The following is a 27063-nucleotide window of genomic DNA, read 5'->3' on the forward strand; positions in this document are numbered from 1 at the left end:
GCCATATTTAGAATTCACTTTCGCTTGTTTTTTAGAAGTTAGATTTTTATCATTTTCACACAAATCGGTGTAACTTCGCACCTGGCCGCAAATCTCAAATATTGTGCAAATAATTTTAAATATATTTTTTAGTATATATTGTCACGCCCCGAAACTCGGGATTGACACCGGCGTTGTTTAACAATCACACAATCGAAACAACAAGCCTTTCGTAGTACAGTATAAACCGAACCAGTTTATATATCATAATTTCCACGAAATAAACATTGTCTTTACAATAACGAAATCCAACGAAATAGTAAATAATGCGGAAGCGTCTTACAATTTATTAAATCATAAAATTCATAATAAATCTTATCACTAATTCGGCAAATCACCAACCCCAAAATTGTTCCGACTCTTCCTCCTCAAGCTGTTCTTCGGACTTATCTGGGAAGGGTTGTAAGGGGGGTGAGTATTTTGGAAATACTCAGTAAATTAGGGACTTTGAACACAACATAACCAATTTAATAACATTTTCTAAACATATCATAACGTACATCATGCTTTTCATAATCGTAACGTAAATTTCATAACATAATAACACTGCGATTTTTCACCTTTCAACGGTTTACTGACGTCAGTCCCTAACTTTTAATCCTCTAAGGGGGCGAGGCCATAAAACAGCTCTATCCCACTGTTAAGGGCCATATGTTGGAATTCCACACATTTTCAGGGAATCCTCACAGTGTCAAACATAACGTACCAAAATTTCGTAAAAACGTATAGACGGAACGACGGTGCTCGACCGTATTTTTTTAAAACAACAAAAAACCGAAATTTCTCACATATGCATAAACCGAAATTATAAATTTTAAAACAGTCCCACTTACAGTGTATGGATGCACTTAAAAACGTGGAGTGTACGGCTTGGTTTGGATCACTTCTTGATCCTCCTTCGGACAGAACTTCGGCTTAATTTCTTGGACGATTTTCGGGACGATTTTTGTGCAGTATTTTGGCTAGGGAGAGTTGCTGAAATTCTAGATTTTTCAGCAAGGGATTTCGAAAATATGGGATAGAGAATGAGTAGAGGTGGTGTGGTTTTTATAGGTGAGGAGGGTTGAGCTAAATTTGGCACTAAAATCATACCAAAATTCATGTCAAATCTCCTAATATTTGACTCCAAAATCCTTGCCATATTTTCGAAAATATCGTGGCCAAGTTAGGGGATTTATTCCTTAAACAATGCTCTCCATGATTTTCGAAAATATCTTGCCCAAATTCCATGTATTTTCGAAAAATATCATACCTAAATTCCTTGATCTCCTTGAATTACTTCATCTTATTTTCTTGCATCTTGTATGTTATACCAATTTGCTATATTTCCTTCCCAAAATTCGAAATTGTGCATGCCTTAAGGTAGATATAATTGTCTAGGCCACAAAGATATCATCAATAATTATTTCCCATATCATATCTCATTTAATACAAAAGAAATCTTGTACCCTAATTCCTTACAACTTAATAATTATGTCAATGAAAGGTTCGGTTCTCACATCCCTCCCTCCTTATGAGAAGTTTCGTTCCTCGAAACTTGAGTTGGCTTGGTCTGGGAATAGGTAGGGATATTCCTTTCCCTTACAATCTACTACCGCATTGTTTCTTGCTAACCAATCCATTTCTAAGATGATCTCGAAATCGACCATGATCAACTGTATCCGGTCGGCTCTAAAAATCTAATTACCAATACTAATTTCAATTTCTGTAAATTTCGTCGGTTTCAATGGCTTTACTAGTAGGCGTGGCTAGTTGGAAAGGTTCGGTTAGCTTATCGAGCTTACGTGCTAACTTCTTACCAAATCTCTTAGATATACAAGAATGTGTAGCGCCACAGTCAAATAACACATAAGCAGGTACTTGCTGAAAAAGTATGGTACCTGGCACATCATCGCTTGCATCTGCCTCCTCCTGCGTCATGGCAAACACCCTGGCATTTGGTTTGTTCTCCCGCGGTTTATTAGCATTCGCCCCTGAACTCGACCCGTCTCTTTTACCTGGTCCAGTTGTTTTGTTGCTGGCGGCTGGACAATCTGCCATACGGTGTCCTGGTTTCCCGCATCCAAAGCAGACGCCGCTGGCTCTACGACATTCTCCCAGGTGTCGTAAGTGGCAAGTTGGGCAAGGCTTAATGGCCTGGTAGCCTGAGGCAGGCGAAGGCCCTTTAGGTGGTTCACTGGAATGGTTCGGTTTCTTGAACGACTGACTGCCATGAGAGGACTGATCATTCATAGGCCTTTTGTTCCTAATCTTATTCTATCTGCGCTGAATATCAGTTTCAGCTCGGATGGCTGCGCCCATCAAGTCTGAGAAGTTCGCAGGTTGGTAGACTGCCAAAGCCGACTGTATTCTGCTGTTCAAACCCTTTTTGAAGCGGTGTAATTTTAGAACTTCGTCCGCCATGATTGCCGGAGCATAAGATCCTAAGGCGTTGAACTGGGAGGTGTATTCTATAACTGACATATCCGGAGTTTGAGTGAAATTTTCAAACTCACTCAGTTTCTGCAGTCTGACTTCGGCTGGATAATACTGTTTTAGAAAGGCTTCTCGGAATCGCTGCCAAGTCATTGGTCCTGCAGCTGTCATGGATGGCGAGATTGCTTCCCACCATTTTCCTGCTTTATCTTCCAGGAACGGCACAGTCACGTCCAATTTCAGTGCCTCAGGAACTTCCAATAGGCGATGTTGAGTCTCTACACTTTTCAGCCAACTCTGGCTAACTTCAGGGTCAGCGGCTCCACTGAAGGTTGGACACCTATTCTTGCGGAGTGATTCATAGTGGAACTTGATTCCATTTGGTGGTGGGGGTGGTGGTGGCTGATTGGCGTTCTGATTTCCCAATCCTTGCAGTGTTGTCGCCACAATAGTGGCTATGGCCATAAGATCAGCTTGGCTTAAGTTGACTGCCGGTGAGGGTCCATTCCCTTGCTCGTTCTCCTGTCCGCCTTCACGGTTGGTATTAGCATAACGCGGGTTGCGGTTCTGTCTTGGGGGTCTGCCGGCCATTTCCTACAGATTGCAAGTTCTAAGAATTTGTTGTACGGGTAAAGTTCATACAATAGATTGTGCTGAAATAAATTGAAATCAATGAACCAAATAGAACAAATTTTTATTGGTTTCTAAAAGAAAGAACATGACCAATCTAAAGGAAATAAAAGTCGTACTGAATAAAATAACAACAACGGAAAAAAAAAAAGTAAAATCATAAAAAGGAAAATTCTCAGAATATCAAAAATAGGACAGAATATAGAGTCAAGTATATGAAAATAATTAAAAAATCAAAAATTTCCAAAAATAGGAAGTTTTGAGATAGGCATATGGATTCGAAGAGTATGTCGAGAGGATTTCAGATCAGTTGACGGAACCAAATTCGGAGTTTCCTACGAAAAATCGAAGGACGCATGCTGGCGGGTTGACTCGTTGACTCGGCCGAGTTGACTCGCCGGGTTGACTCGCCGGAGTATGGTCGGAGCAAACACGTGTGTCGGCGAAGGGGTCAGAATCACGGAACCGGTGGTGGCACGGCAAGAATCGGTCGGAAAGCTACCTAATTTGGCCGGAACTCGCGAGAAATCGGTTGACTTACTCGAAATTGGGCGTTCCCGATTGGTTGATCCGAACTCAAAATTGATTCTTGGGAAAAGTTACCCATGGATCTTAGATTATTTGGGTAAAATTAATTGAAAATCAGAGTAGGTTTCGTAGGGTAATTTGACGAAATAATATTCGGCGTTAGGGTTCGTACGCCAAATTCGTAGATCCGAAATTTCGGTTTCACCCGAACACGAAATCCAAAATTGGTTGAGGGCTTTTGTTCGTTTTATCGAGACGATTCTGAAACTGGTCTATGATCGAAGAAAGGGTACCGGAATCGGCGGAGAAGCGGCGCACGCGCTAAGGGCCTGTTTGGCCGAAATTTTCCGAAAAATATATATATTTTTTTTTTGAAACTCGATTTTTTCCACTCGGATTATGAACCTGACGGCTCTGATACCACTTAAATGTCACGCCCCGAAACTCGGGATTGACACCTGGCGTTGTTTAACAATCACACAATCGAAACAACAAGCCTTTCGTAGCACAGTATAAACCGAACCAGTTTATATATCATAATTTCCACGAAATAAACATTGTCTTTACAATAACGAAATACAACGAAATAGTAAATAATGCGGAAGCGTCTTACAATTTATTAAATCATAAAATTCAGAATAAATCTTATCACTAATTCGGCAAATCACCAACCCCAAAATTGTACCGACTCTTCCTCCTCAAGCTGTTCTTCGGACTTATCTGGGAAGGGTTGTAAGGGGGGTGAGTATTTTGGGAATACTCAGTAAATGGGGGACTTTGAACACAGCATAACCAATTTAATAACATTTTCAAAACATATCATAACGTATATCATGCTTTTCATAATCGTAACGTAAATTTCATAACATAATAACACTGCGATTTTTCACATTTCAACGGTTTACTGACGTCAGTCCCTAAGTTTTAATCCTCTAAGGGGGCGAGGCCATAAAACAGTTTTATCCCACTGTTAAGGGCCAGATGTTGGAATTCCACACATTTAAAGGGAATCCTCACAGTATCAAACATAACGTACCAAAATTTCGTAAAAACGTATAGACGGAACGATGGTGCTCGACCGTATTTTTTTAAAACAACAAAAAACCAAAATTTCTCACATATGCATAAACCGAAATTATAAATTTTAAAACAACCCACTTACAGTGTATGGATGCACTTAAAAACGTGGAGTGTACGGCTTGGTTTGGATCACTTCTTGCTCCTCCTTCGGACAGAACTTCGGCTTAATTTCTTGGACGATTTTCGGGACGATTTTTGTGCAGTATTTTGGCTAGGGAGAGTTGCTGAAATTCTAGATTTTTCAGCAAGGGATTTCGAAAATATGGGGTAGAGAATGAGTAGAGGTCGTGTGGTATTTATAGGTGAGGAGGGTTGAGCTAAATTTGGCACTAAAATCATACCAAAATTCATGTCAAATCTCCTAATATTTGACTCCAAAATCCTTGCCATATTTTCGAAAATATCGTGGCCAAGTGAGGGGATTTATTCCTTAAACAATGCTCTCCATGATTTTCGAAAATATCTTGCCCAAATTCCATGTATTTTCGAAAAATATCATACCTAAATTCCTTGATCTCCTTGAATTACTTCATCTTATTTTCTTGCATCTTGTATGTTATACCAATTTGCCATATTTCCTTCCCAAAATTCGAAATTGTGCATGCCTTAAGGTAGATATAATTGTCTAGGCCACAAAGATATCATCAATAATTATTTCTCATTTAATACAAAAGAAATCTTATACCCAAATTCCTTACAACTTAATAATTATGTCAATGAAAGATTCGGTTCTCACATATATATTATATATTTGATATTCAGATTTCAAATTTAAGACGAAATCGAGTTAACGGCTAAAAATCGAGGCTGAGACGATCAAAGGAGACTGGTGTATGATAACAGGCGAGGTTCGAGGGAACATATTTACATCACTTTCACAGACTTCTCAAATTTCAAATTTCAATACGGAAAAGACTTGCTAATAATAGAGCAGATCGAAACCTGCACTAATTAACATGCGTGGATCTGAATTCTGTTTCCCTTTCTTCATCGCCTTAATAAATATATATATATATATATATATATATATATTTCAAATTGCAAAACCTTTCGAATTAAGGGATTTGTTTACCAGTTAATGAAATGGTGTAATGGTGTTTAGTTAAATAAAATAAAATGAAATGGTGTTTAGTTAAAACAAAATAAAAAAATTAACCCAAGAAATGAGGACCGACATTTTTCTTGCAGTGAAAAATGAAATTAATTGTGTTTATTTAAGATTAGGTTTCTTGTGAGACGGTCTCACGAATCTTTATCTTTGAGACGGGTCAACCCAAACGATATTCACGATAAAAAGTAATAATATTAGTATAAAAAGTAATATTTTGTCATGAATGACCCAAAAAAGAGATCTGTCTCACAAAATACGACCCGTGAGACCGTCCACGAATAATATTTTTAAAATAATATTCGTGGACGGTCTCACGGATCGTATTTTGTGAAACATATATCTTATTTGGGTCATCCATGAAAAACATTACTTTTTTATGCTAAAAGTATTAATTTTTATTGTGAATTTCGGTAGTGTCAACCCATCTCAAAAATAAAAATTCGTGAAATCGTGTCATAATGAAACCGCTAGTTCGTTTTATAGAAATTTTTGTGACAAATTAATTAAAAATGTTACACTTGTTTCTCGATAGACACAAAATTGTGATATGCATATTTATCATTTCACATTTAATGTTTTTAATAATCAGAGATCATATGTTATTATAATAGAAAAAATTATTTTCAGAGAAGATGTATACGTGTGTGTGTTTGTAAGGTATGACTAAATACAGCCATACTATTGCATTGGGGCCCTCAACCTGAACAGTATGACCAAATTTATGATTTTTTCAAAGCAATTTGTTTTATGTCAGTGCAAATGGATAATTATTAGGCTATATATATATTTAATATTCTGGCTTCAGAGCAGATAATTTACGTCACAGCTTATAGATAAATATCATTGCATATTGTTAAAAATAAAAAAAAAACTATATAACTTCATCTCAAATAATATTTAACATAAGCTGTCGCATAAGTGTTAAGAAAATCCCCCGATAAGAGAGATCAATATTTGATCTCAGACAATAGCGGATTAACTATACTCCTATATAATAAACTCACACAGAACGATGGACGATTGTCAATAAATTTATCTAAAAATATAATACATTAAGTAAATCTCGGGATAACATAATAGTAGTATATATGCATATATTTATATGTATACTAACCTGTGAGACGGGTAAATCCTACCCATATTCACAATAAAAAGTAATACCCTTAGCATAAAAAGTATATTTTTTCATGGATAACCCAAATAAGAGATCCGTCTCACAAATTCGACCCGTGAAACCGTCTCACACAAGTTTTTGCCTATATGTATATAGTTGTAATAGTAATTTAGAAAAAAGCTAATTCCTTGTTATAATCACTCTTGTTGATTTTTGGTGAGGCTTTTTTACCTACCAAAATACTAGGACTTGTCTTCAAAAAGTAGCTTGGATGGTAGGGTATGACGATTCTATACCAAATGTCAGGGTTCAATCTCTCACTGTTTTATCATCTCAATTTTGAACTTGTCACATATCACTTGTTCAGTGTGGTTTACATGATCACGTGATTTGAAGGAGTTAGAAAAGTGAAGAAGGAAGATTTAAAATGAAAAGCACAGTAGATTGTATTCCCCACCCTCTGTACACAATTGATCAGTACATGTGTATTTATACAGGCAAAGGATAAAAAAGTATAAATGAAAATAAAGAATATAATCAAATTTGTTGTATTGTTACACCGACATATCAGAAGTGAGATCCAGAGCCTTCTAGATGAAGAGCTTATGATCTTCTGCATATGTGATTATATAGCTTCTTGTGTACTCGGTTTTGATGATGTCACTTAACATCCCTCCTCCTCAAGATCAGCGTCGAATTTTCCATAATGCTGAGCTTGGATTGCAAATCTCATACCCGCCTTAAACTACATCAAGGATTTAAAAAAATCCTCGAACCCGAATCCGAAAAAATCCGGGATCCCTATCACCATTTCGGGTTTTCCCCGCGGGGTTACAATCTTGTGGGGAAAATTGTCATCCCTAGGTGAAATATGACTGTTAACATGAAGTTCGGTGAGCAGAGACTGAAGCCAAAATAATTCTGAAGTGGCATTTGCGAGACTACGATATTCTGCCTCAATATTTGATCGAGAGACAACCGATTGTTTCTTTGAACACCAGGTGATAGGCGAGCTACCTAAACACCAACAAAATCCAGAGGTGGAACGCTATCATCTGGATCATTGGCCCAATCTGCATCACAAAAACCATGAAGAGGAAGCCGAGAAGCGGCAGTAAGATGAATTACATGTTTTGACGTTCCATTGAGATAAAGAAGGATTCGCTCAACAGCCTTCCATTGAGAAAGACAAGGACTTTGCATGAACTGACAAGCTTTATTCACACTGTAGGCAATATCTAGTCTTGTAATGGTGAGATACTATAGGGCACCCACGGTGCTACGATACAAAGTTACATCAGAAAATTGTTCTGCATCTTTAGAAAAGCTTTAACCCAGAGATAATAGGAGTGGGTAATGATTTGGCAGTGTCCATATTTGTTCTTTTTCAGCAGATCAAGTATATATTTGGTTTGAGATATATATAAACCACTGGAAGAAGGCCTTGAAACTTTAATACCTAAAAAGTATGAGAGATTGCTCAAATGTTTCAAGAAGAACTTTGAATTTAAATGACAACTAAGGTCCTTGATTTGAGCAGCGTTGTTTCTTGTGATAATTATATTCAGCTTTCATAGCATCACACCAAGCTGGACGTGCTACGGCATCATGTGCAGTGGTTGGTTTATGAATGGGCGTAAGTTGAGAAACAACACCCTCGGTTTGTAAATACCTGCTTTGGATCGAGTAACCATGGGGTGAACATTCGTAGGAGGAGAAATAAACTGCTCATTAGTGGGAGAAATAGGTAGAGATGAAGAGGAAATCTCGGAAGTGTTAATGGGAGGTACATGAGTTATGGAGGGTGAGTGGGGCGGAGGTGGAGATGAAGAAGTGATAGTGGGATTGGGAACATAAGATTAGAGGACTCTGAGGATGCACGATGTGAAGTTTAGGAATAATTACCGAAGAAAGGAAATGAACACTCATCAAACTTAACATCTCGAGAAATATAAACACAACTATCTTGATTTAGGCATTTATACCCTTTGTGTTTGTTGTTATTGCCAAGAAAAATGCATGGTTTAGAACTAAACTCAAGCTTATGTGTATTGTAAACTAGAAGATAGGGAAAGCACGAGCACCCAAAAACACGAGGAAGAGAATAATCAGAGTCAAGATTGGATAACTTTGTGAGAGGGGCAGCACCTTGAATGGCAGGAATTAGGAAGATGATTGATGAAAAAAATACAGGTGGAAAAAGCATCGTCCCAAAATTTGAGAGGCATGTGATCGTGAGCAAAGAGAGAAAGACCAATGTCAACTATATGATGGTGTTTCCTGTGACACCCCGACTCAGGAATTAGCCCTTGAGAAATGCCACCTTACCTAAGTATATCTTGTGCAGAAATAGTCCTTTGAAGTATTATAGACAGTAAAAAAATTTCTACTAAAATTTATTAGCGGAAGCGAATCGAACAAAGCACCAGTGAATTCGATGGAGTTAAGGCCAAACTAAAAACATAAAAAAAAAAAGATTTATTATAAATATTTCAGACAACCACTACTAGATCATTCACCGACATTTCCTTCTTTATCCAATTCCGATATACATGCCTTTGTAAATTACAATAGATAAAGAAAATAGAGAGGTTAAGTTTTTAAGGACTTCGTGAAAATTAAATAATAATCAATATGATGTTAAATTTAACAGAATGATATAATAGACAATAGGGCGAGCATCCGACTATATGAATGCACAAGATAGAAAATATGATTAGCAAGAATAACGAGCCAAGTGAACTAACATACCCGGACCAAAGTCACGTTGTTCAATGGACTCAATCTCCAGACCAAAGTCTGTTGTCCAAGCTCTGTCTTGGTCAATTATTTTATCATTCAATCATTCGTTCATTCATTCGTTGATTAACCAAGACCTTATTTGGTGAAAGTTCGATAAGAATCACACTTAGTGTGATGATATGAGAACTTTTCAGTGAAGCATTCCATCATTATGTAATAACAGTAATGAGTAAATTAAGTAGAATAAATTTGACTATGATGCGATCAATATGATAGTGTAGAGCTCAAAATCAGTACACGTAAATCTCATGCATTTATTTAATTGTTAAATTGCTTATTTAAGTTTAAAATGATTTTAGTGATGCATGATTTATTAAATTGCATTATTTTAATGTTTATGTGATGCACCTTAAAATATTTTCTTGAATTTAATGTTTCAGGCGATTATTCGATGCGAGATCGAGGAAGTGAGACCGGCGACGATTTTGGAAATTTTAAATTGTGGTATTTTATTTTTAAGTTAAGATTGAGGCATTTTAAATAATTTATTAAGTTTAGCATTTTAAAGCCTAAAAATTATTTATTTATTGATTTTAAGATTTTAAAACTTTTAAAAGTTAGTGAATGTGCATTTTATTTTAAATTAGGAGATTTGGTGTAAGTAAGGAAGATTAACTTTTAATCAACACCTTTATTTTTAATTAAGAAATTTTATTCCCCTAATTACTCTCAAAACTCACGCGCGCACACTCTTACACACACTAATTTATGTTAATCACACAACACACACTTAAACAAATCATTCCTTTTTTTTTTAAAGAAAAGCTAGGGTTCTTTGATAGAGAGCAGCCGCCCCTCCCCTTCAGATTTCAGCATATTTTCATTGAGGTTTCTTCAAAGGAAATCGTGCCATGTTTGTCCCGGGTCGTCTCTTGCATCCTTCCCGCGTCGGTATCGTCGGTTCGGTAAATTTTAATATCAAAGACATGTATATTCTTTCATTCTTGCATTGATCTTGTCATATTCTTCGTGTTGTTGTTTATTACGCGTGAAAATTCATGTATGTTGTAAAACGTCGAGCAAAATTTTTTTGGATTGGTTTTGAAACGATTTTAGACCTGAAAACTCGAAATTCGCTATCATTTTAAATTTGCAACTTTTCGGTCGATTTTCTGGAAAAACTTTCAACATATAAAACATAGAACTTTTCGATACTTTCAATTGGACAGTAAATTTGGAATATTTGGATAAGAAACGAGTGAGTTATGGTTGCTTTTGTGTGAATGCTCAAAATGCGACTTTCATGAAAATGTGTTCTTGACATGTTCTTGAAGTTATTCGTTGCAGACTTCGTTGGGCATTATCGGGCTTGTGCTACTGCATTAGATATGTTATGGGATATATTTAGGTGTTATTTGGTGGTTTGTTTGGGTCGAGATTGGTTTGGGATGTAATAGAAGTCGTAGGAAGCGAAACAGTGTCGAATTACAGGTTATTTGTTGGAACTTTTCAAGTTCACAATCTTGATTTTGATGTTAACAAAACTTGTTATGGTATTTCTAACATATTTACTCAAGTGTGCAAGTTGTTAACACAAGAAGCAAACTGAAATCGAATTCTGCACAAACTGAATTTCTGGCGAGCTTTGGTATTTTGATGATATTTCTTAACTAGATGATTCAAATGACAATCCGTCAATTAGACTGATCAGAAAACTCAATTTGAAACAAGTCGTATTCCACGTCAGTTGGGCAAAATCGGATGTTATCATGGTCTAACTGATCACTCAATTACCGAACTGATCATACGAAAACAACAATTAGTTGGGTTTGAGCAGCTGCTGTATTTTGGTCATATCTCTCAGCTCGGTTATCGAAATGAAGCGATTCAGTATGCGTTGGAAAGATAAGACAAATATCTACAAATCATCTTCAGAAGTCAAAGTCTGAATCGAAGCTTACGATGCTGATAAATGACAATGAAGCTACTGGTTCTGCACAAACTGAAATCAGCCTAGCTGATTTCAGCACACCAGCTGAAACTGAACCAGCTGCTGACCAGCTGACCAACCAACTGAACTGAACCAGCTGCTGATCAGCTGAACTGAACCAGCAGTTGACCAACTGAACCAGCTGTTGACCAGTTGAACTGAACGACCAATTGAGTTGACCAGTTGACCAGAGTTGACCAGTCGGGAAAAAGCCCAGCAAGCTGAATTTGACCGTTGTAATTTCAGAAACAGTAAAGAAACTTTCCAAACGGTCATATTCTTTTGTCTAACGTATATATCATTGTTGGGGCTTATAAATACAACATATTGAATATCAAACAAGAGCTTTTGAAGTGGATTAAAAGCATGGGCAGTTAGCATGAAGAAATCAGCTAGTTGAGAGCACAAGCCCTTGTGTGAGGATACATTTGAGATGTACACTGTAACTGATATATTCCTCACACACGATTACTCACACATATACAAGAGAGTTGAAGTTCAAAGATTAGTTGAGTGAGTCTTGCACAAAGACGTAAAACTTGTGTATGTAGTCTTTGCATATGAGACATTAAACAATATGCTGTTTGTGAGGTGCTGCCTACAATCTTGAGTGCTAGGAGTTCAGTTTAGGCAGTTTAGACGTAAAACTTGTGTATGTAGTCTTTGATATTTGATTTATTGATTTTGCATATTATTTATGAAATATATAGAAAAATCTATTAAATTTATTTATTATAATAAATTTACAAATTTTAATAAGAATAATATATTTTTCTTTAAATATATAATTTACTTTTTAATTAATTTAATGAAAATTTAAATGTATAATTCATAATTATAAGTTTGTTAGGCTCGATAAAGACTTGAATAAGCTCGTGAGCCATGCATATATTCGTTAAATGAAGCTCGAGCTCGGCTCGATTATGAACGAACCAAGCTCAAACATTCAAGAGTTCGGCTCGGCTCGACTCGATTACATCCCTACTTGGGGACGTTCGGGGTGTTTGTACGGGTTTGAATCAATGTAATAGCATTCTAAGATGAGTCTCGAGGTGTTGGTTCATGGTCCTTAGGTTTGGATTGAAAGAGTGATTGAATAAGATAGCAAATTTTCGTGAGTTTCCATGTTCAGAGGCTACCCGGACTCCGACACGGAGTCCGTGTCCTTTTTCCTTTGAATACCAGAAATTCCAGTGCCTACCCGGACCCTTACACGGGGTCCGTGTACCCCTTTTTTTTAAAAAAAAAATAACAATTTTTTTAAAAATATGAATATAAAGTATAGGATTTGTTTTTTGGGTATGAATATAAAATATAGGATTTGTTTTGGAGTTCTATGTCATGGTTTAGTACGATGATTAAACGAGGTCAAGTTCCGAGTGATTTAGAATGTCATAAGATATTTACTTCGGTGGTGAGCCCGAATACCTACATCTAAGCTATGAAATATAAGTGTTTGAACTCATGTTAGTATGTGCAGCAGTGGCCCCAAGCGAGATCTAACGAATCCCTCAACGCCAAGTAAGTATGTTTGACGTGCAAAGAAAATACTTTCAAGTTTTTGAGGTATGTTAAATGTCTTGTGACTAATTTATGTATGAGATTGGAAAGTGGCAAAGCATGATCAGGGACTAATCCATCCCGTTAAAGCATGAACGAGTTTAGATCAGGATTAGAAAGCGGTAAAGCATGACCAGAGACCAATCCACCCGTTAAAGCATGAACGAGGATCTCATGTATGTGGCAGTGGATCTTACTGTCAGCCCAGTACTGTGGTTTAATTTAATCAGGCACATTTATGTATGAGTCACTTGCTTTGAAACATATCTCTACGCAAAATGATGTTATGTATGCTCGAGTATGTATGATGCAGGTATGTTTAAAAAAAAATTATGATGATGGCACGTCTACGTTTATGTTACTACGTTCAAGTTTCAAGTATGGACGCTCTTTTTTAAAGATGCATGTGGTTTTATTACGTATTACTTGATACCTCCAGTTTATATATGTTGAGTCTTTAGACTCACTAGACTTGGTCGATGCAGGTGAGGATGCATTTGAGGAGACGAGAGGTGAGGACCAGTGAGCTGGCTTGGACTGAGCGGAATGCTAAACCCGAGGACCGCCATGTTTTTAAGAATTTATGAAAGTTTCAAATACTCTGATTTCATGTTTGTTTACGATGTTCTAAAACAAGTATTTTTGTTAGCAAAATTTCTATGGTGATCTTTTATTGCAAATACTTTTAGATGGTTGACAAACTTGAGTGTGGTTTGTTTTTGACAAATGTTTTTAGACGAACGAGACATTTTAATGAAAATTCGAAAGTTTATTTTATATTTTAAAAAAAAATTATTTTTCCGCAAATTTTAAGTAGTGTAAAGTACGGTACGTTACAGATAGATTCGATCGGTAAGAAGGATATAGTAATGATTGATGATTTATTCTGATAGAAGAAGTGACCATTGAAGTGTTGCATCAACGAGATTAAGAGATACAATAATTATGCACAAGCACAAGAAATCAATAAAACATGGCAAATATCATTTAATAAGATATATATCATAATTTCCAGGCCATCTACCAAAGTTATAGGAAGAACTGTAAAAGTAAATTCCTCACCTTAGGTAACTTACTACAGATGAGTGTGAGAATCCAAATTTCAAGCCAATCCTATTGATCAAGGTGATTAACATTAGTATAGTATAATACTTCCTAATTCATTTCTAACATAGACTATCCTAAAAATTAGCTCATAACTTTATACTTTATTTGGTGACATAAAATACCATAGTAATAAGCATATAGAAAATATTTGGACTCGTCTTATGTCTTAGTAAGAGTATGTACTTTAAATGTTCATAATAATTTACAAAATATTATACCAAAATTAACATCATAATTTTTATTTATTTATTTACTTCATTTTTTATTTATATAAATACGAATATAGTACTCACAAGCACATAAAAAATAGTTTGTAAGTCCAAAAATTATAAAACTTCAAAGCTACTTCTAGTGATGTATTTTTAAAGTATTGAACACTAGAAACATGTATAAAAAGATTCAAACGATCATACAAGTATCCTATAATATCCGAAAATCATAGTTTTAACATTTAAAAATTTATAGTAAGTTAAATACTCATCCAAAATTTACGAAACTTGCACAGCAGCCTAGAATAATATAGAGCATGCTTCGAAAAATTTATTTTCAATTTTCACCGGCGCGGTCAAGTTTTTTCCAGCAAACGTAAAATACGATTTCCTACAACTCTTATATTATAAGCTTTCTGAAATTCTCAGCCGAAACGTGTCAGAAAAGGAAAAACTAGTAAAACTCACACCCCGACCTCGGCTGCCAGAAAACACTATTTTCGAGGCCGATTCCGGGAAACCAAAGACATGAATGAGAAGTATGACATACACTGAACAACTTTCATGTTTAAACTAAGGTGATATACGGTCAGCAAAGTTACGGAAATTGGGAGGAAAACAGTACATGAAAAGTGAGTTTTCCGGCACTATTTCCTTCCCGGGCAGCGGTGGTTCATGAATTTTAACGAAAAATCGGTTGCTAATTTTTTGACACCTCCTTCTCTGATAGCTTTTTGGGTAAGTAGAAAGTTTTGAAGAATTTTTCTAGAATTTTTGGAGGAGTTTGAGGTATAAAAATGAATTTTTTCCTATTTTTCTCAACTATTAAAAAGCGTCATTCTCACACAACTCAAACCCTACTCTAGACCAGCCCTTAAAACTCGAAATTAGGTTAAGAAACTCGTGAAATTCATCAAGTGAATGGTTTCTTTTATAGGCAAAAAGCAAGCCTTTCCTCCGATCCATGTTGGACATCTTCCGATTGCCGGTTGGGCAAGAAAGGAGGTGGAGTGTTAGTTAAGCAAGTATGATGATGATGATACCTCCCTATGCATTCATGTATGACCAGCTAAAAATATATTTAAATATTTGACTTAGTTATTTCATTTTATTTATTTTTAATAAAAAAATTAAATTATTAGTAATATATAATAATTAAATATATACCTAATTATGAGGTATTAAATTTCCTTTCAACAACACCTTTTGTTGTGAAGTGTGTGGACAAGAGAGACGATGATTAATCCCATATTTTTGAAATAAGGGAGTTAATGGTCGATATTCACCACCGCAGTCAGTTTGAAGAGTTTTTATTTAGGTATCATATTGTAGTTCGACATGAGTCTTAAATTGATGAAAGATTTGGAACACCTCAGATTTATCTTTAAGGAAATATATCCAGGTGTATCGGCTGTAGGCATCCACAAAACTGAGGTAATATTTAAATCCATTACTTGAAGTGATGCTAGCAAGGACCCATATATCAGAATATATAAACTGAAGTGGTTTATTGTAACAGGTTAAGGAGGAATGAAATGGAAGTCGATGACTCTTGTCCAATTCATAGGATGAGCGAAAACTAATATTATCATTATTTGAAAAAGGAATATTACGATAAAATGTGTTTTACAGTAGAAAGCATAGGATGACCTAATATATAATGCCATTGACTGAGTGTTGAAGGTGCCACTTCAATTAATTTGTGAGAATCGTTCACTTGATTGAAGACAGAAACAGCTGGGTGAGGCTGAGTATGAAAGCATATGGTAGAGTGAGGAGGTGAGGTAGCTGGTTTGCTAATGAAAACTAATACATACCTTCATGTAAGGTGCCTTTGAGAAGGGTGATTCCCTTCGCTAGGTCTTCACAACAAAAAAATAAGGATGAAACTCAAAATAGACACTATTGTTTTGAGCAAATTTGCTAACACTGAGCATATTTTTAGATACACGAGGGACTCAAAGAAGATGATTTAAAAATAACATGTGGTTCGAATCATGAGACAAAAATGACGAGGAACCAATATGAGTGATTGGCAAACATGTTCCATTCCTCATAAGAACATTACCTCTGTCGATATATTCAGAGCCAAGAGCTAGAGTAGCCAGATCATTAGTAACATGATGGGAGGCTCCGGAATCTGGGAACCACCAGTCATCATTTAAACCCTCTGAATTCGCAATAGCTACGGAAGCAGTTGGTGGTGCTTCAAGCTTATGGCGAAATGGATGTGAGTAATGATTACTTGGAATTTGTGGGTGTGAAACAAAATCTTTGTCAAAACGATAATATCATATCTCTGTAATATGGCCAGAATACCCACAAATCTGGCAAATAGGGTGATTGTTGATGTTTTGACCAGCCTCGTCGACCACCCGCACAAATCTTCCACGACCTCTGCCACGGGATGGAGAGCTCGGGGATGACGATGATAGACAACCTCTGGCATAAGTAAAAGTAGAGATGTTGGCTATAGGTATAGTGTCGTCCAAGTTTACAATATAAGATTCAATACGCCCTTCATGCGATAAAATCAAAGCACCAACCTCTAAAGGGAAATCGGTTCAACTCGAGAGGTCACATGAACTACAATCGAGTCGTACTCCATTCCAACACCTCCAAGAATGTAGAGAACCTAATCATCATCGTATATAGAGTGCCCACAAGCGCCAAGAGAATCAACTTAACTTTTCATTTTTCGAAGATAGTCCTTTATGCTAAGACTACATTTCTTGAGTGCCTGTAACTGAAGTTTGTACTGCATCATTATCTCTTTTGAATGATTAGCAAATAAAGTAAAAAATCCGGATACATATTTGAGCATACGAGTAACACCCAATCATCTGACTTTGATTCCTTTGGTCATGGAGGCCAGGATAAATGAGAAGAGAAGTTGATCTTGCCTAGACCAAGAAATGTAGAGAGGATTCGGAACATGAGTGCCATTTTCACCGGAGATGGAGATGGGTGGGATGGTTGACTGAGGATCAATGTAAAGATCAAGACCCAAACCTCGAATTCCAGCCAAGACTTGGAGCTGCCAAAGGAGAAAATTATCACCGGTGAGTTTAAAAAGGAAAATGATAAAAAAAGTAAAAAATAATATAAAGAACATAATCAAATTTGTTATATTGTTACACCAGCAAAACATAAGAGAGATTCAGAGCCTCCTAGATGAAGAGTTTGTGATCATCTGTATATATGATTATATAGCTTTTTGTGTACTTGGTTTTGATAATGTCACTTAACAGTAGAATAGTACGTTGATCTTTTGAGTTTATCCAGAACGTACCAAACATAACGATTGTCGGTTCCAATGTTTAAAAAATACTAAGACTTGGATTTGTATGAATATTTCTACTCGTATGGTTCATTTTTATTTATATATCTTTTATTCTTCTAAATAAATTGTCATCAACCAATGAGATATGATCATATGATCATAGCTTCATTCATGGCTAGCCAAAACATTTCCACCGGGGAAAAATTGGATAAATATTAAAAAAATATACAGCTTGTGACAGCTAACAACTAATTTTTAATTATAATATAATATATATAACGAGTAGCATAATTGAGATATTGTTAATATTTCTGATCCGTCCATTCTGGTCAGTGTTCACATTTCACCAGCCCCTCTAAACGACCAGAATTGTAGAACCGCAACATTGCAATATTCCTTTTCATGCACATATTTTTTTATTTTGCAAAAATTTGTGTGAGATGATTTCACGAGTCATATTTTGTGAGAAAAATATCTTATTTGGGTCATCCATGAAAAATTTTACTTTTTATGCTATGTATATTAATGTTTATTCTGAATATCGATAGGATTGACCCATCTCACATATAAAGATTTGTGAGACTGTTTCACAAGTGACTTACTCTTTATAATTTTGGCATTTTATAATAATGAAATTGAGTGTTAATAATGTACATTTCGATATTTGAATGTTGTTCAATTTCATTTGTAGTTCTGACGTGACATCATACATCACCTTCAAATATATAATACAAAATACAAATTTCTCTTGTAAAAAATTATACATGTGTTCTAAATTGAGTCAAAACAAGGAGAAAAGGGAAGAGAAGTCCATGTCAACAAAGTGGTTGATGTGAAATGGTTGGCTTCCTAGAAGAAAAGAATTTTATTCAACTCAATCCCTCGGAACGAGATTAATTATTTTAAAAAATATTTCAGTGGTTTGATATTATTATTCTTTTTATGTCTCTATGATTAAATAATATGCAAAGACCACATTATATATATATATATATATATATATATTTATATTAAATTACACTTTTGATATTTCTAAGCATCACATTTTAAAATGGACTAATGAAGTATTTTAAGTACCTCAATCACTCCAAATATCCTCCTCCTTTTGTACCTATATTGTCACACGAGATATATTTGGGAAAATATTGTTTTTCCTATGAATTTGTCCAATTTATTCTATATATAAACATATTTATTGATATTATTATTCAATAACAAAATCTTCAATGGAGTATAGGAATCAATTTTTCGGATTCACATAACCAAAATAAGCATCCTTATCTAAAGAATTTTCCTATCCACCGATTGATTAGTACCAAATCAATTTCAAGAATCCCAAAAATGGGAAAATAAAAACCCTTGTATGTGTGGAGAATTGATGATTATACAAAATCAAGTGGTGCAAAAGCCTACTTTTTTTCCACGACACACAAGCTTTGATTTCCTCGACACTTTCGTGGACTATAAATTCAGCATTCATCCCTTCACTTCATCTGTCCATTCATTCATTCCTTCCTTCCTCCCCTTCTCCTATATTCTATTCTGTTACCCAAATCTTATTTATTGTCAAGAAAATCAAGTACCCAAATCAAAATTACATATATATGTCAACCACAGTGTGTCAAAATATTGTTTTTTCTTGCTTTGAAACTCAACTCATGGCAGAAACAGCCACCACTTTAAAGCTCAGAGTAGCGGAGGCGCTGCCGGCGTCGGATTCTCAGTTTACCAACTGGGGTTGTCGCCGGATCTTCTATGGTGATCTCACGAACAGTAAAGAATCATTGAAGAATTGCGGTTTTTATGCAGACCCTTTAAGTGAAAGATCATCGATTTCGAGGCTCAGTGCTAAAAGCCTGGAAATGTGCACGGAAAATCTAGGGAGCGAAACGGGCACTGATACAATCACCGGTAGCAGCATTTTCTCGTCTTCAACTTCGTCTTTCGATCAGGAAAATTCATTGAGCTCTAAAGAGAATCATCAAGAAAAGTTGAGGAACAGAGAGAGACAGCCAATAAACGAGGAGGCGAATCCCTGTCGGAAATTCCCGCCGCCGCTGACGACGATGAGTGGGACGGGTTCGATACAGGTGCGACGCCACTGTGAAGGCGGAAGGCTGATCATTGAGGCGGTGGAGAGGCCGTTGAGGAATTCTTATCTGCAGGCGGAGAGGAGTGGCGGCAGGCTCAGGTTGTGTTATCTGACGGGTTCGGAGTCCGACTCGGATATTGACACGGCGGAGCTGCCTCAGGAGGATGAGGAAGAGGTGGTGGAGCAGTCCGGATCGGGGTTTGAATCGGGGACGGAAGAATTTGGGTTCAAAATGTTGAGTCGGTGTAAAGATAGGGGACATGAAAATGATGGGTTGTGTAGTAATTGGAAACCTGCATTTTGGGTGGCAACTTCTTGAAAATATATCGTGTTCTTTGGTATTTATTTTTATGGATTTTTATGATTTCTTTTCTTTAGAAATAAAGACTTGAATTTCTTCTATAAATTTAATGTTAAGATATTGGATTTCGGGAATGAGCTTATTCGATAGTTGTTTAACGAGCCAACTTGTGGTTTGAACTTTATTAACTATTATGTAAAAATAATATTTATTTTAATAATATTTTATGTTTTTATGCAATTATGACGATTATTTTATCTATATATCCATGCAATATGCATAATCTTAAAATAAGGATAAAAATCACTTGAGTTTGGGACTATCATATGTGATGTTAATATTATGTTTCATTGGTAAAAGTATGAAGATGTTCATTCACACAGATGAGTGATCATTTGATGATGCACTGAACACAACCATCCATTGGAATGTCCAAGCGGTTATCATTTATCGAGTGGAATAGTCTACAGTTATGTATGTATATCATTAGTCTTTTGACATGGAACAATATGGAGGCTCTGCGTACTAGCACTGTAATTTGACTCGTTTACCGACTCCATTGACGGTCATCAAGTGGCGAGGTTGAATGTTGTTTCGAAATACATATGAGCTAGGGAATTCACCATTTGCCTACAGGTGAAGATATCATGTGATCAGATGAGTTAATAGTGCAAGAAACTCTGGCTAGAGAAAGACGTGTATTTTGGAAAGGAGTTTCATCAGTTTCACATATCATATCACTGTTATTACTAAAAAATATATCACATTGTTATCGAATTCATTTGCAACTCTCGATATACCAATGGTTGTAGATTTGGTCGATGTATATAAGTTGAAAGGACCGTACTATATGCTAACCATAACTTAAGGTTCTTGTATTAATTATCAGTGATATATAGGGGTTCATGAGGCGATGCTACCAGACGCTCTTACCATGATCCGATGGGTGTAATCAGAATTGAGTTCTGAAATTTTTTATCAAGGAGTTGATGAAATAAATGAGGTTAAAAGGTAAGCCCGAATAAGAATAAATGTTAGTTTGAATCAAATGAAGTTGTGAACTCACGCCTAACTATATCCCTGAAGCATCGAGGGTCACACAAGTATCGGATTTTGTGTTCCCGTCGAGATAATCAAATTTATGGAGTTGAATTTGACGACTGTAATTTGATAGATATCAAATAGATTGCTTATAAATGAGTTTATAAATAGATTCAATGTAATAGAAGTTGTGAAAGTTAACTTAATTGCAAATATAAGTGAGTATAGTGGAACTGCTTGTATTAGTGAAGAAATTCATAAAACTGATAGCTGTCAAAAATGGATCGATGGAAATTTTTTCCTTCGAAATCTTCAACTTTCATTATATGAACAATATTTGTACCATCAATAAATAGGCGTAGTCTGATCGTCGATCGTGATTATAATGAATTAATAATTAAATAATAATGATACTAGTGTTGACTATTATATGTATATGGTTCTCATTGAATATTCTAAAGGGGTATATGATTAATTAATTAATAATTAATTAAAAAAATTAATAATCAATATTTAATTTTACATATATGTATATACCTGTATCATCAAGAGTTGACTTTGAATGATATGTACTACATGAGATTTTAATTAATGAAAAAAGAAGGAATCCTGATTAGATTAGAATTATGAGTCCTAGTAGAATTTAATTGAGTTAGTGTATTTTTATTAATTTGTTATCAAAAGTTGATAACACGTAACATAAATCATTCAAGAAAAATAAACACAAAATTCTCTCCTCTCTCACAAGGATTTTCAGCTACACCCTTATAATTTCACGAGGAAATTTTGGCCAAACTTCCACCACCTTCGCGCCGCCTCGACATCATCATGACTCCGTCGAATTTGTAAAATTCCGACGATCTAATCTCCACGCTAAATCGTCTAGATTTATAGTGCGGTCTAAACGAGAAACCCAGTATCTAGTCGTGGACCTTATTTGACGATCAAAGAATGAGGAAGATCCATTCGTGAGAATTTACACAAAGAACCAACTCTGCTTATATCGGATTGGTTTAGTGTCCAGTGTTAAATATGCAAAAGTAAACAGATCTAAACACTCTATAAATCTTTTAAATTGTACGACGAACAAGGAACGTTTTGAACTTTAAAATAAAAATTTTGAACTTCTGCTGCATTTTGTGTGTGAGAAAACGTGTGGGGACCCGAACCTAATTCATTTCTTAATCGTTATTAATATCAAATGAAACAATTAAGTAATGTGGGACATAATTTTTTTTTTAAATACAAGTTCGGAAACGTAATGTAATCAGTCTGGTATACATATCAACCTTAAAGTACAAGTCTTGTACAAATACAATCATCTTATCTAGTATTCAACAACTACATCAAGTGCTGAAGATCAAATCTACTTCTAAGTCCGGATCTCACGCTAATCCTTAATCTCTCATCCTCTTCTTGTTCCTGATCCTGTCCCACCTGTTGTTATGCACATATATAAACACAACAACAGCCGGATAACTCCGGTGAGAAATACATCCCAGAATAAATAATGTATACATGCAATCATATAAACAAATATAAAGCTTAAAACACATATCAATAACATATATCAAAATCTTAAAACACGAAATGATATGACACTGTAAATCAACTCGTGACTCGTCATCTCAGACTCGACTCATCTCTAGGGATCCCAGTTCTTGTACATTGTCACATATATCGAATCTCGTGATAGGAATGAATCAACTCCTAAGCGACATCGATATAATTCACACATCCAGTGTCTTGGCGAATCAGCCGAAGACTTGGCACATCAGCCAAAGACTAGGCACATCAGCCCATGACTCAATACATACTTTGCCTATAAATCAATAGACCAAGCATATCAATCCCATAAATTGCAGATAACAATGCAATAAAATAAAGTATGTGATTTAGGGAAACTCAAGTCAAATTCAACTCGAGTTGTGCAATCCCGAATCAACATTGATTTATACCTTTCTTTCTGTCAATCTGACTCTGTCGAAGTCTCGAACTCAAAGCCTGTCAATACTCAATCTGGCAATGAAAATATCGAAGAGTATAATATCAATACACCGCTCAAATCAATACTGGAGATAATCAGAACTAAATCAAATTCTGTTTCAATGGTATAACTGCACAATCTCAATATACCTAGCAATACAAATATCAACCGATATCAATCTCAACTCATAATCAATAACAATACCAATCTGATATCAAATCTCAACCAATTCCATTCTAAAAATCATAACAATTCCATATGACATCTGTTCTTAATCCGATTTCGATTATACGATGTCTACTATATCAAGAACACCATATATGAATCATATCCGATTCTGACAATATCATAATTTCAAATTATATCAAAAACATAAGAAACTTACGTCTGTTTGAAGCCTGCGTCGATAGGAACACGGTACTGAGCTCGGATCGAAACTCTGACGGACGGATCTTCTGTAATCTTCAACTTTCAAAAAAAAAAGTGACAATTCCCCTGAAGCTTTCGTTCTTGTTTCTTGCTGATTTTCAAGGGTAATGTTATATGTATATATATATATATATATCCTGCATGCCATGACCAAGTGGCTAACTCTAGGTGCTGCACGTCTCGCGCATATACGCGACCTCAACCGGCACATATGCGCGAGACCTACTAGTCTCCGCGCATCTCTTCTCGGCAGCTCGCGCATATGCGCGCCCTCCTTCCGCGCATATGCGCGAGGTTATCTGGAATTGCACTTGGATTCCCGTATGACTCGCGCATATGCGCACACTCACATGGCGCATATGCGCGAGGTCTTCTGCCCATTTCACGCATGTGTGCGCATCATGTCGCACATGTGCGCGAGAGGTACTTGTCCTCGCACATTGAATCTTACACGCTACCTCAATTCGTGTCTCGGAATGATCCTTCATAATCATATCAAATCATAAATCAATAATCACAATTTATCAGCAATAAATCTCAGGGAATTACAAAACGGTACTCCAACATTTGCATATTCCGATATACTATGGGACACAAATTAAAAATTTATATGAAATTCATGCTGATTCATACACTCAGTCAATAATTCTACAATTATACTATAAAATATGTGTAATTTGCAATCAATAATTCTATAATTCCACTATAAGATATAGATATTTAAAGAGTGTTTGCAATGGTCAAGGAAAAAAATATCAAGGATTTGTTCTTCATATAGTCATGTAATTATGGTTCATATAAAATGTGTTCCAACATATAAGAGATAAATATCATATAAGAGATAATATCGATTATTCCCCATTCACATGAAACTCAAGTGGGACCAATGTAATCAATAATTACTTTCCATAATATGATATTATAATCTTCTCTGTTTTTTTATCATAAGATTATAATTAGTGTAAAAGCTCCAATGCCAAGTTCCATCATTATTCAATAATTTGCTACTAAGGATTGACCATTTGATGCAAGGCAAAAACTTGTGTGAGACGGTCTCAAGGATCGTATTTGAGAGACGAATCTCTTATTTGGGCCATCAATGAAAAAGTATTACTTTTAATGCTAAGAGTATTACTTTTTATTGTGAATATGGATAGGGTTGGCCCGTCTCACAGATTAAGATCCATGAGACGGTCTGACATGAGACCCACTCTTGATTCAATCGACGAATGTGCATTGCAACTCGATTCAAATATTAAAATATAGTATGTTATCTTTGAATCGTATAATTCTCTAGAAGTTGACAGGAATTATAGAGACAGACAATAATTTATTATCCTTATAAGACTAAAAAAGATTTTGATCTATTCGGCACCAAAAGTCTGGAAGCCATCCCTTCCTTAGTTCCAACGATTTTTTTTCTCAAAGTAGAATGAATATTGATGGAGACTATCCCTTTTTTTATTCTTCAAAAGCATCGGCAATTACCTTTTACTCTTAAAAGGGTTTTGAACCATTTTGTTTTCTTGATTACACTTTCTAGTGCAAGATAGAAGAGGAACACATATTCTAGTCGTGGACCTGATTCGGAGATTTGAAGAAAGTTCGAACAGATTTACAACAAGAGCTACATCCGCTAATACCGGAGTAGTTGGTGCAAAGTGAATATTCACTAAAAGAGCAAGACCATAGAAACTCATGAAATTCACAAGGATTGTAAGATCGATATCGCTAATCAGACTTTCAGTGCCGAATTGATACAATTGGTTATGGTCGATTTTGACATCATTCTAGGGATGGACTGGTTAGCCAAAAACCATGCAATAGTGGACTGTAAAGGGAAAAGAGTTAAGCTCCGAACCCCAAATCAGGCAGAGATCGTGTATCATGGTAAATCCAAGGAACGAAAATCACTCCTTTCCGCTTCCCAGGCATGGAAGGCCATGAAATCCGGAGAAGACATCTACCTAGCAATGATCAACGAAGTGCAAGGAGAAGTCGAAATGAGGATAGAAGACATCCCAATAGTATGTGAGTTCCCGGATGTTTTCCCAGAAGAACTCCCAGGGACAGTTCCGGACCGCAAAGTTGAGTTCGAAATTAATCTGTCACGCCCCGAAACTCGGGATTTGACACCAGCGTTGTTCATCAGTCACACAATCGAAAAACAACCAGCCTCGTAGCACAGTATAAACCGAAATCAGTTTATTTCATAAATTCGCAAAAAACAACCATTGTCTTTACAACTGAATAAATTGAACAAATTGCGGAAGCGTTTACAATTAAAATAAACCTACTAAAATTCTTAAATCCTTGCAGCAAAATTCTCGAAATTTAAATAATTTCACCAGCCCCAAAATTGATCCGACTCTTCTTCCTCAACCTGTTCCTCTGTTTTATCTTCGGATTTATCTGGGAAGGTTGTAAGGGGTGAGTATTTTGAGAAATACTCAGCAAGTGGGGGCCGTTCGAGTACACAACAACATGCATATAAAATTCGAAATACGTACACACACACACACACCATGCATAAATTGACTCATACCACATTCGTATCCTTGACCTGACACTGAGATTCCTCTACTTTCAATGGTTTACTGACGTCAGTCCCTAATTTTTATTCCTCTAAGGGGGCGAGGCCGGATCGGTTATATCCCCACCGTATGAGGGTCATATCATAGTTGGGATTCCCTCCCATATCAAGTTGAATCCTCACAGTGTCAACATAAAACTCATGCACAAATCGTAGCCAGAAGGGGTAGAAGAAGAATTGTACTCGACCGAAATTTCGAAAATACGAAAATGCATACACCGAAATTACACATTTAAAACAAGCCCACTTACCTTAGATATCGTAGAAAACGTGAATAGAGGGAATTCCTGCACTGGAATTTCGAACCCTAGCTTCGGGGTTGGACTGCAGCAGCGCTTCGCTTCTTCGCACACTGAGAGAGCAAGCTCTCGAAAATCCTAAGAAAACTAGGAGAGAAACTCGAAAAACTGGAGTAGAAAATGGTGTGAATTTTCGAGTTATAGGCCCTCCTATTTATAGGGGTTGGCTTCTATCTCGATAGATGTCATCCGCGCGTTTAAATTTGAATCAAATCTCCATCCAAAATCGTGATCAAATCTAAATTTTATTCTTTATCCTAGACCTAAATTTCGAAATTCATGTATGTATCCCAAGGATAAATTTCGAAATTTATGCTTTGCCCAGCCTGCAAAATTTCAACTTTTGTGTCTAATTCCCAATATTCGGTAGACTTTTTATTTCCTAAAATAATAAAAATTATATTTCTTAAATCCCACAAATTTGCTGACTTAAACCCGAAATTTAGTAGTATTTTTCCCAAATAAGATTTTGATTATTTTCCTAAAATCCTGGTAGTTAAATCTTTCCCAAGC

General features: G+C 35.9%; 2 protein-coding genes across 2 annotated transcripts; one reads left to right on the forward strand and one right to left on the reverse strand.

Annotated features, from left to right (window-relative positions):
* Window positions 1–2295: 2295 nt before the first annotated feature.
* LOC142550536 (uncharacterized) lies at window positions 2296–3045 on the reverse strand. The gene has a single exon (XM_075659610.1). It carries the CDS (start codon window positions 3043–3045, stop codon window positions 2296–2298), a length of 750 nt encoding a protein of 249 aa, XP_075515725.1.
* A 16067-nt stretch (window positions 3046–19112) lies between these two features.
* LOC142550488 (protein FANTASTIC FOUR 3-like) lies at window positions 19113–20335 on the forward strand. The gene has a single exon (XM_075659571.1). It carries the CDS (start codon window positions 19413–19415, stop codon window positions 20217–20219), a length of 807 nt encoding a protein of 268 aa, XP_075515686.1. The 5' UTR covers window positions 19113–19412; the 3' UTR covers window positions 20220–20335.
* The last annotated feature ends 6728 nt before the right edge of the window (window positions 20336–27063 follow it).

This window comes from Primulina tabacum, chromosome 7, assembly GCF_025594145.1.
Source record: "Primulina tabacum isolate GXHZ01 chromosome 7, ASM2559414v2, whole genome shotgun sequence".
In the NCBI taxonomy this organism is placed as follows: Eukaryota; Viridiplantae; Streptophyta; class Magnoliopsida; order Lamiales; family Gesneriaceae; genus Primulina; species Primulina tabacum.

What these genes read in the sequence shown, in the direction of transcription:
- LOC142550536 (XM_075659610.1), bottom strand. Translation starts at nt 3,045, where the DNA reads ATGGCCGGCAGACCCCCAAGACAGAACCGCAACCCGCGTTATGCTAAT.
- LOC142550488 (XM_075659571.1), top strand. Translation starts at nt 19,413, where the DNA reads ATGTCAACCACAGTGTGTCAAAATATTGTTTTTTCTTGCTTTGAAACT.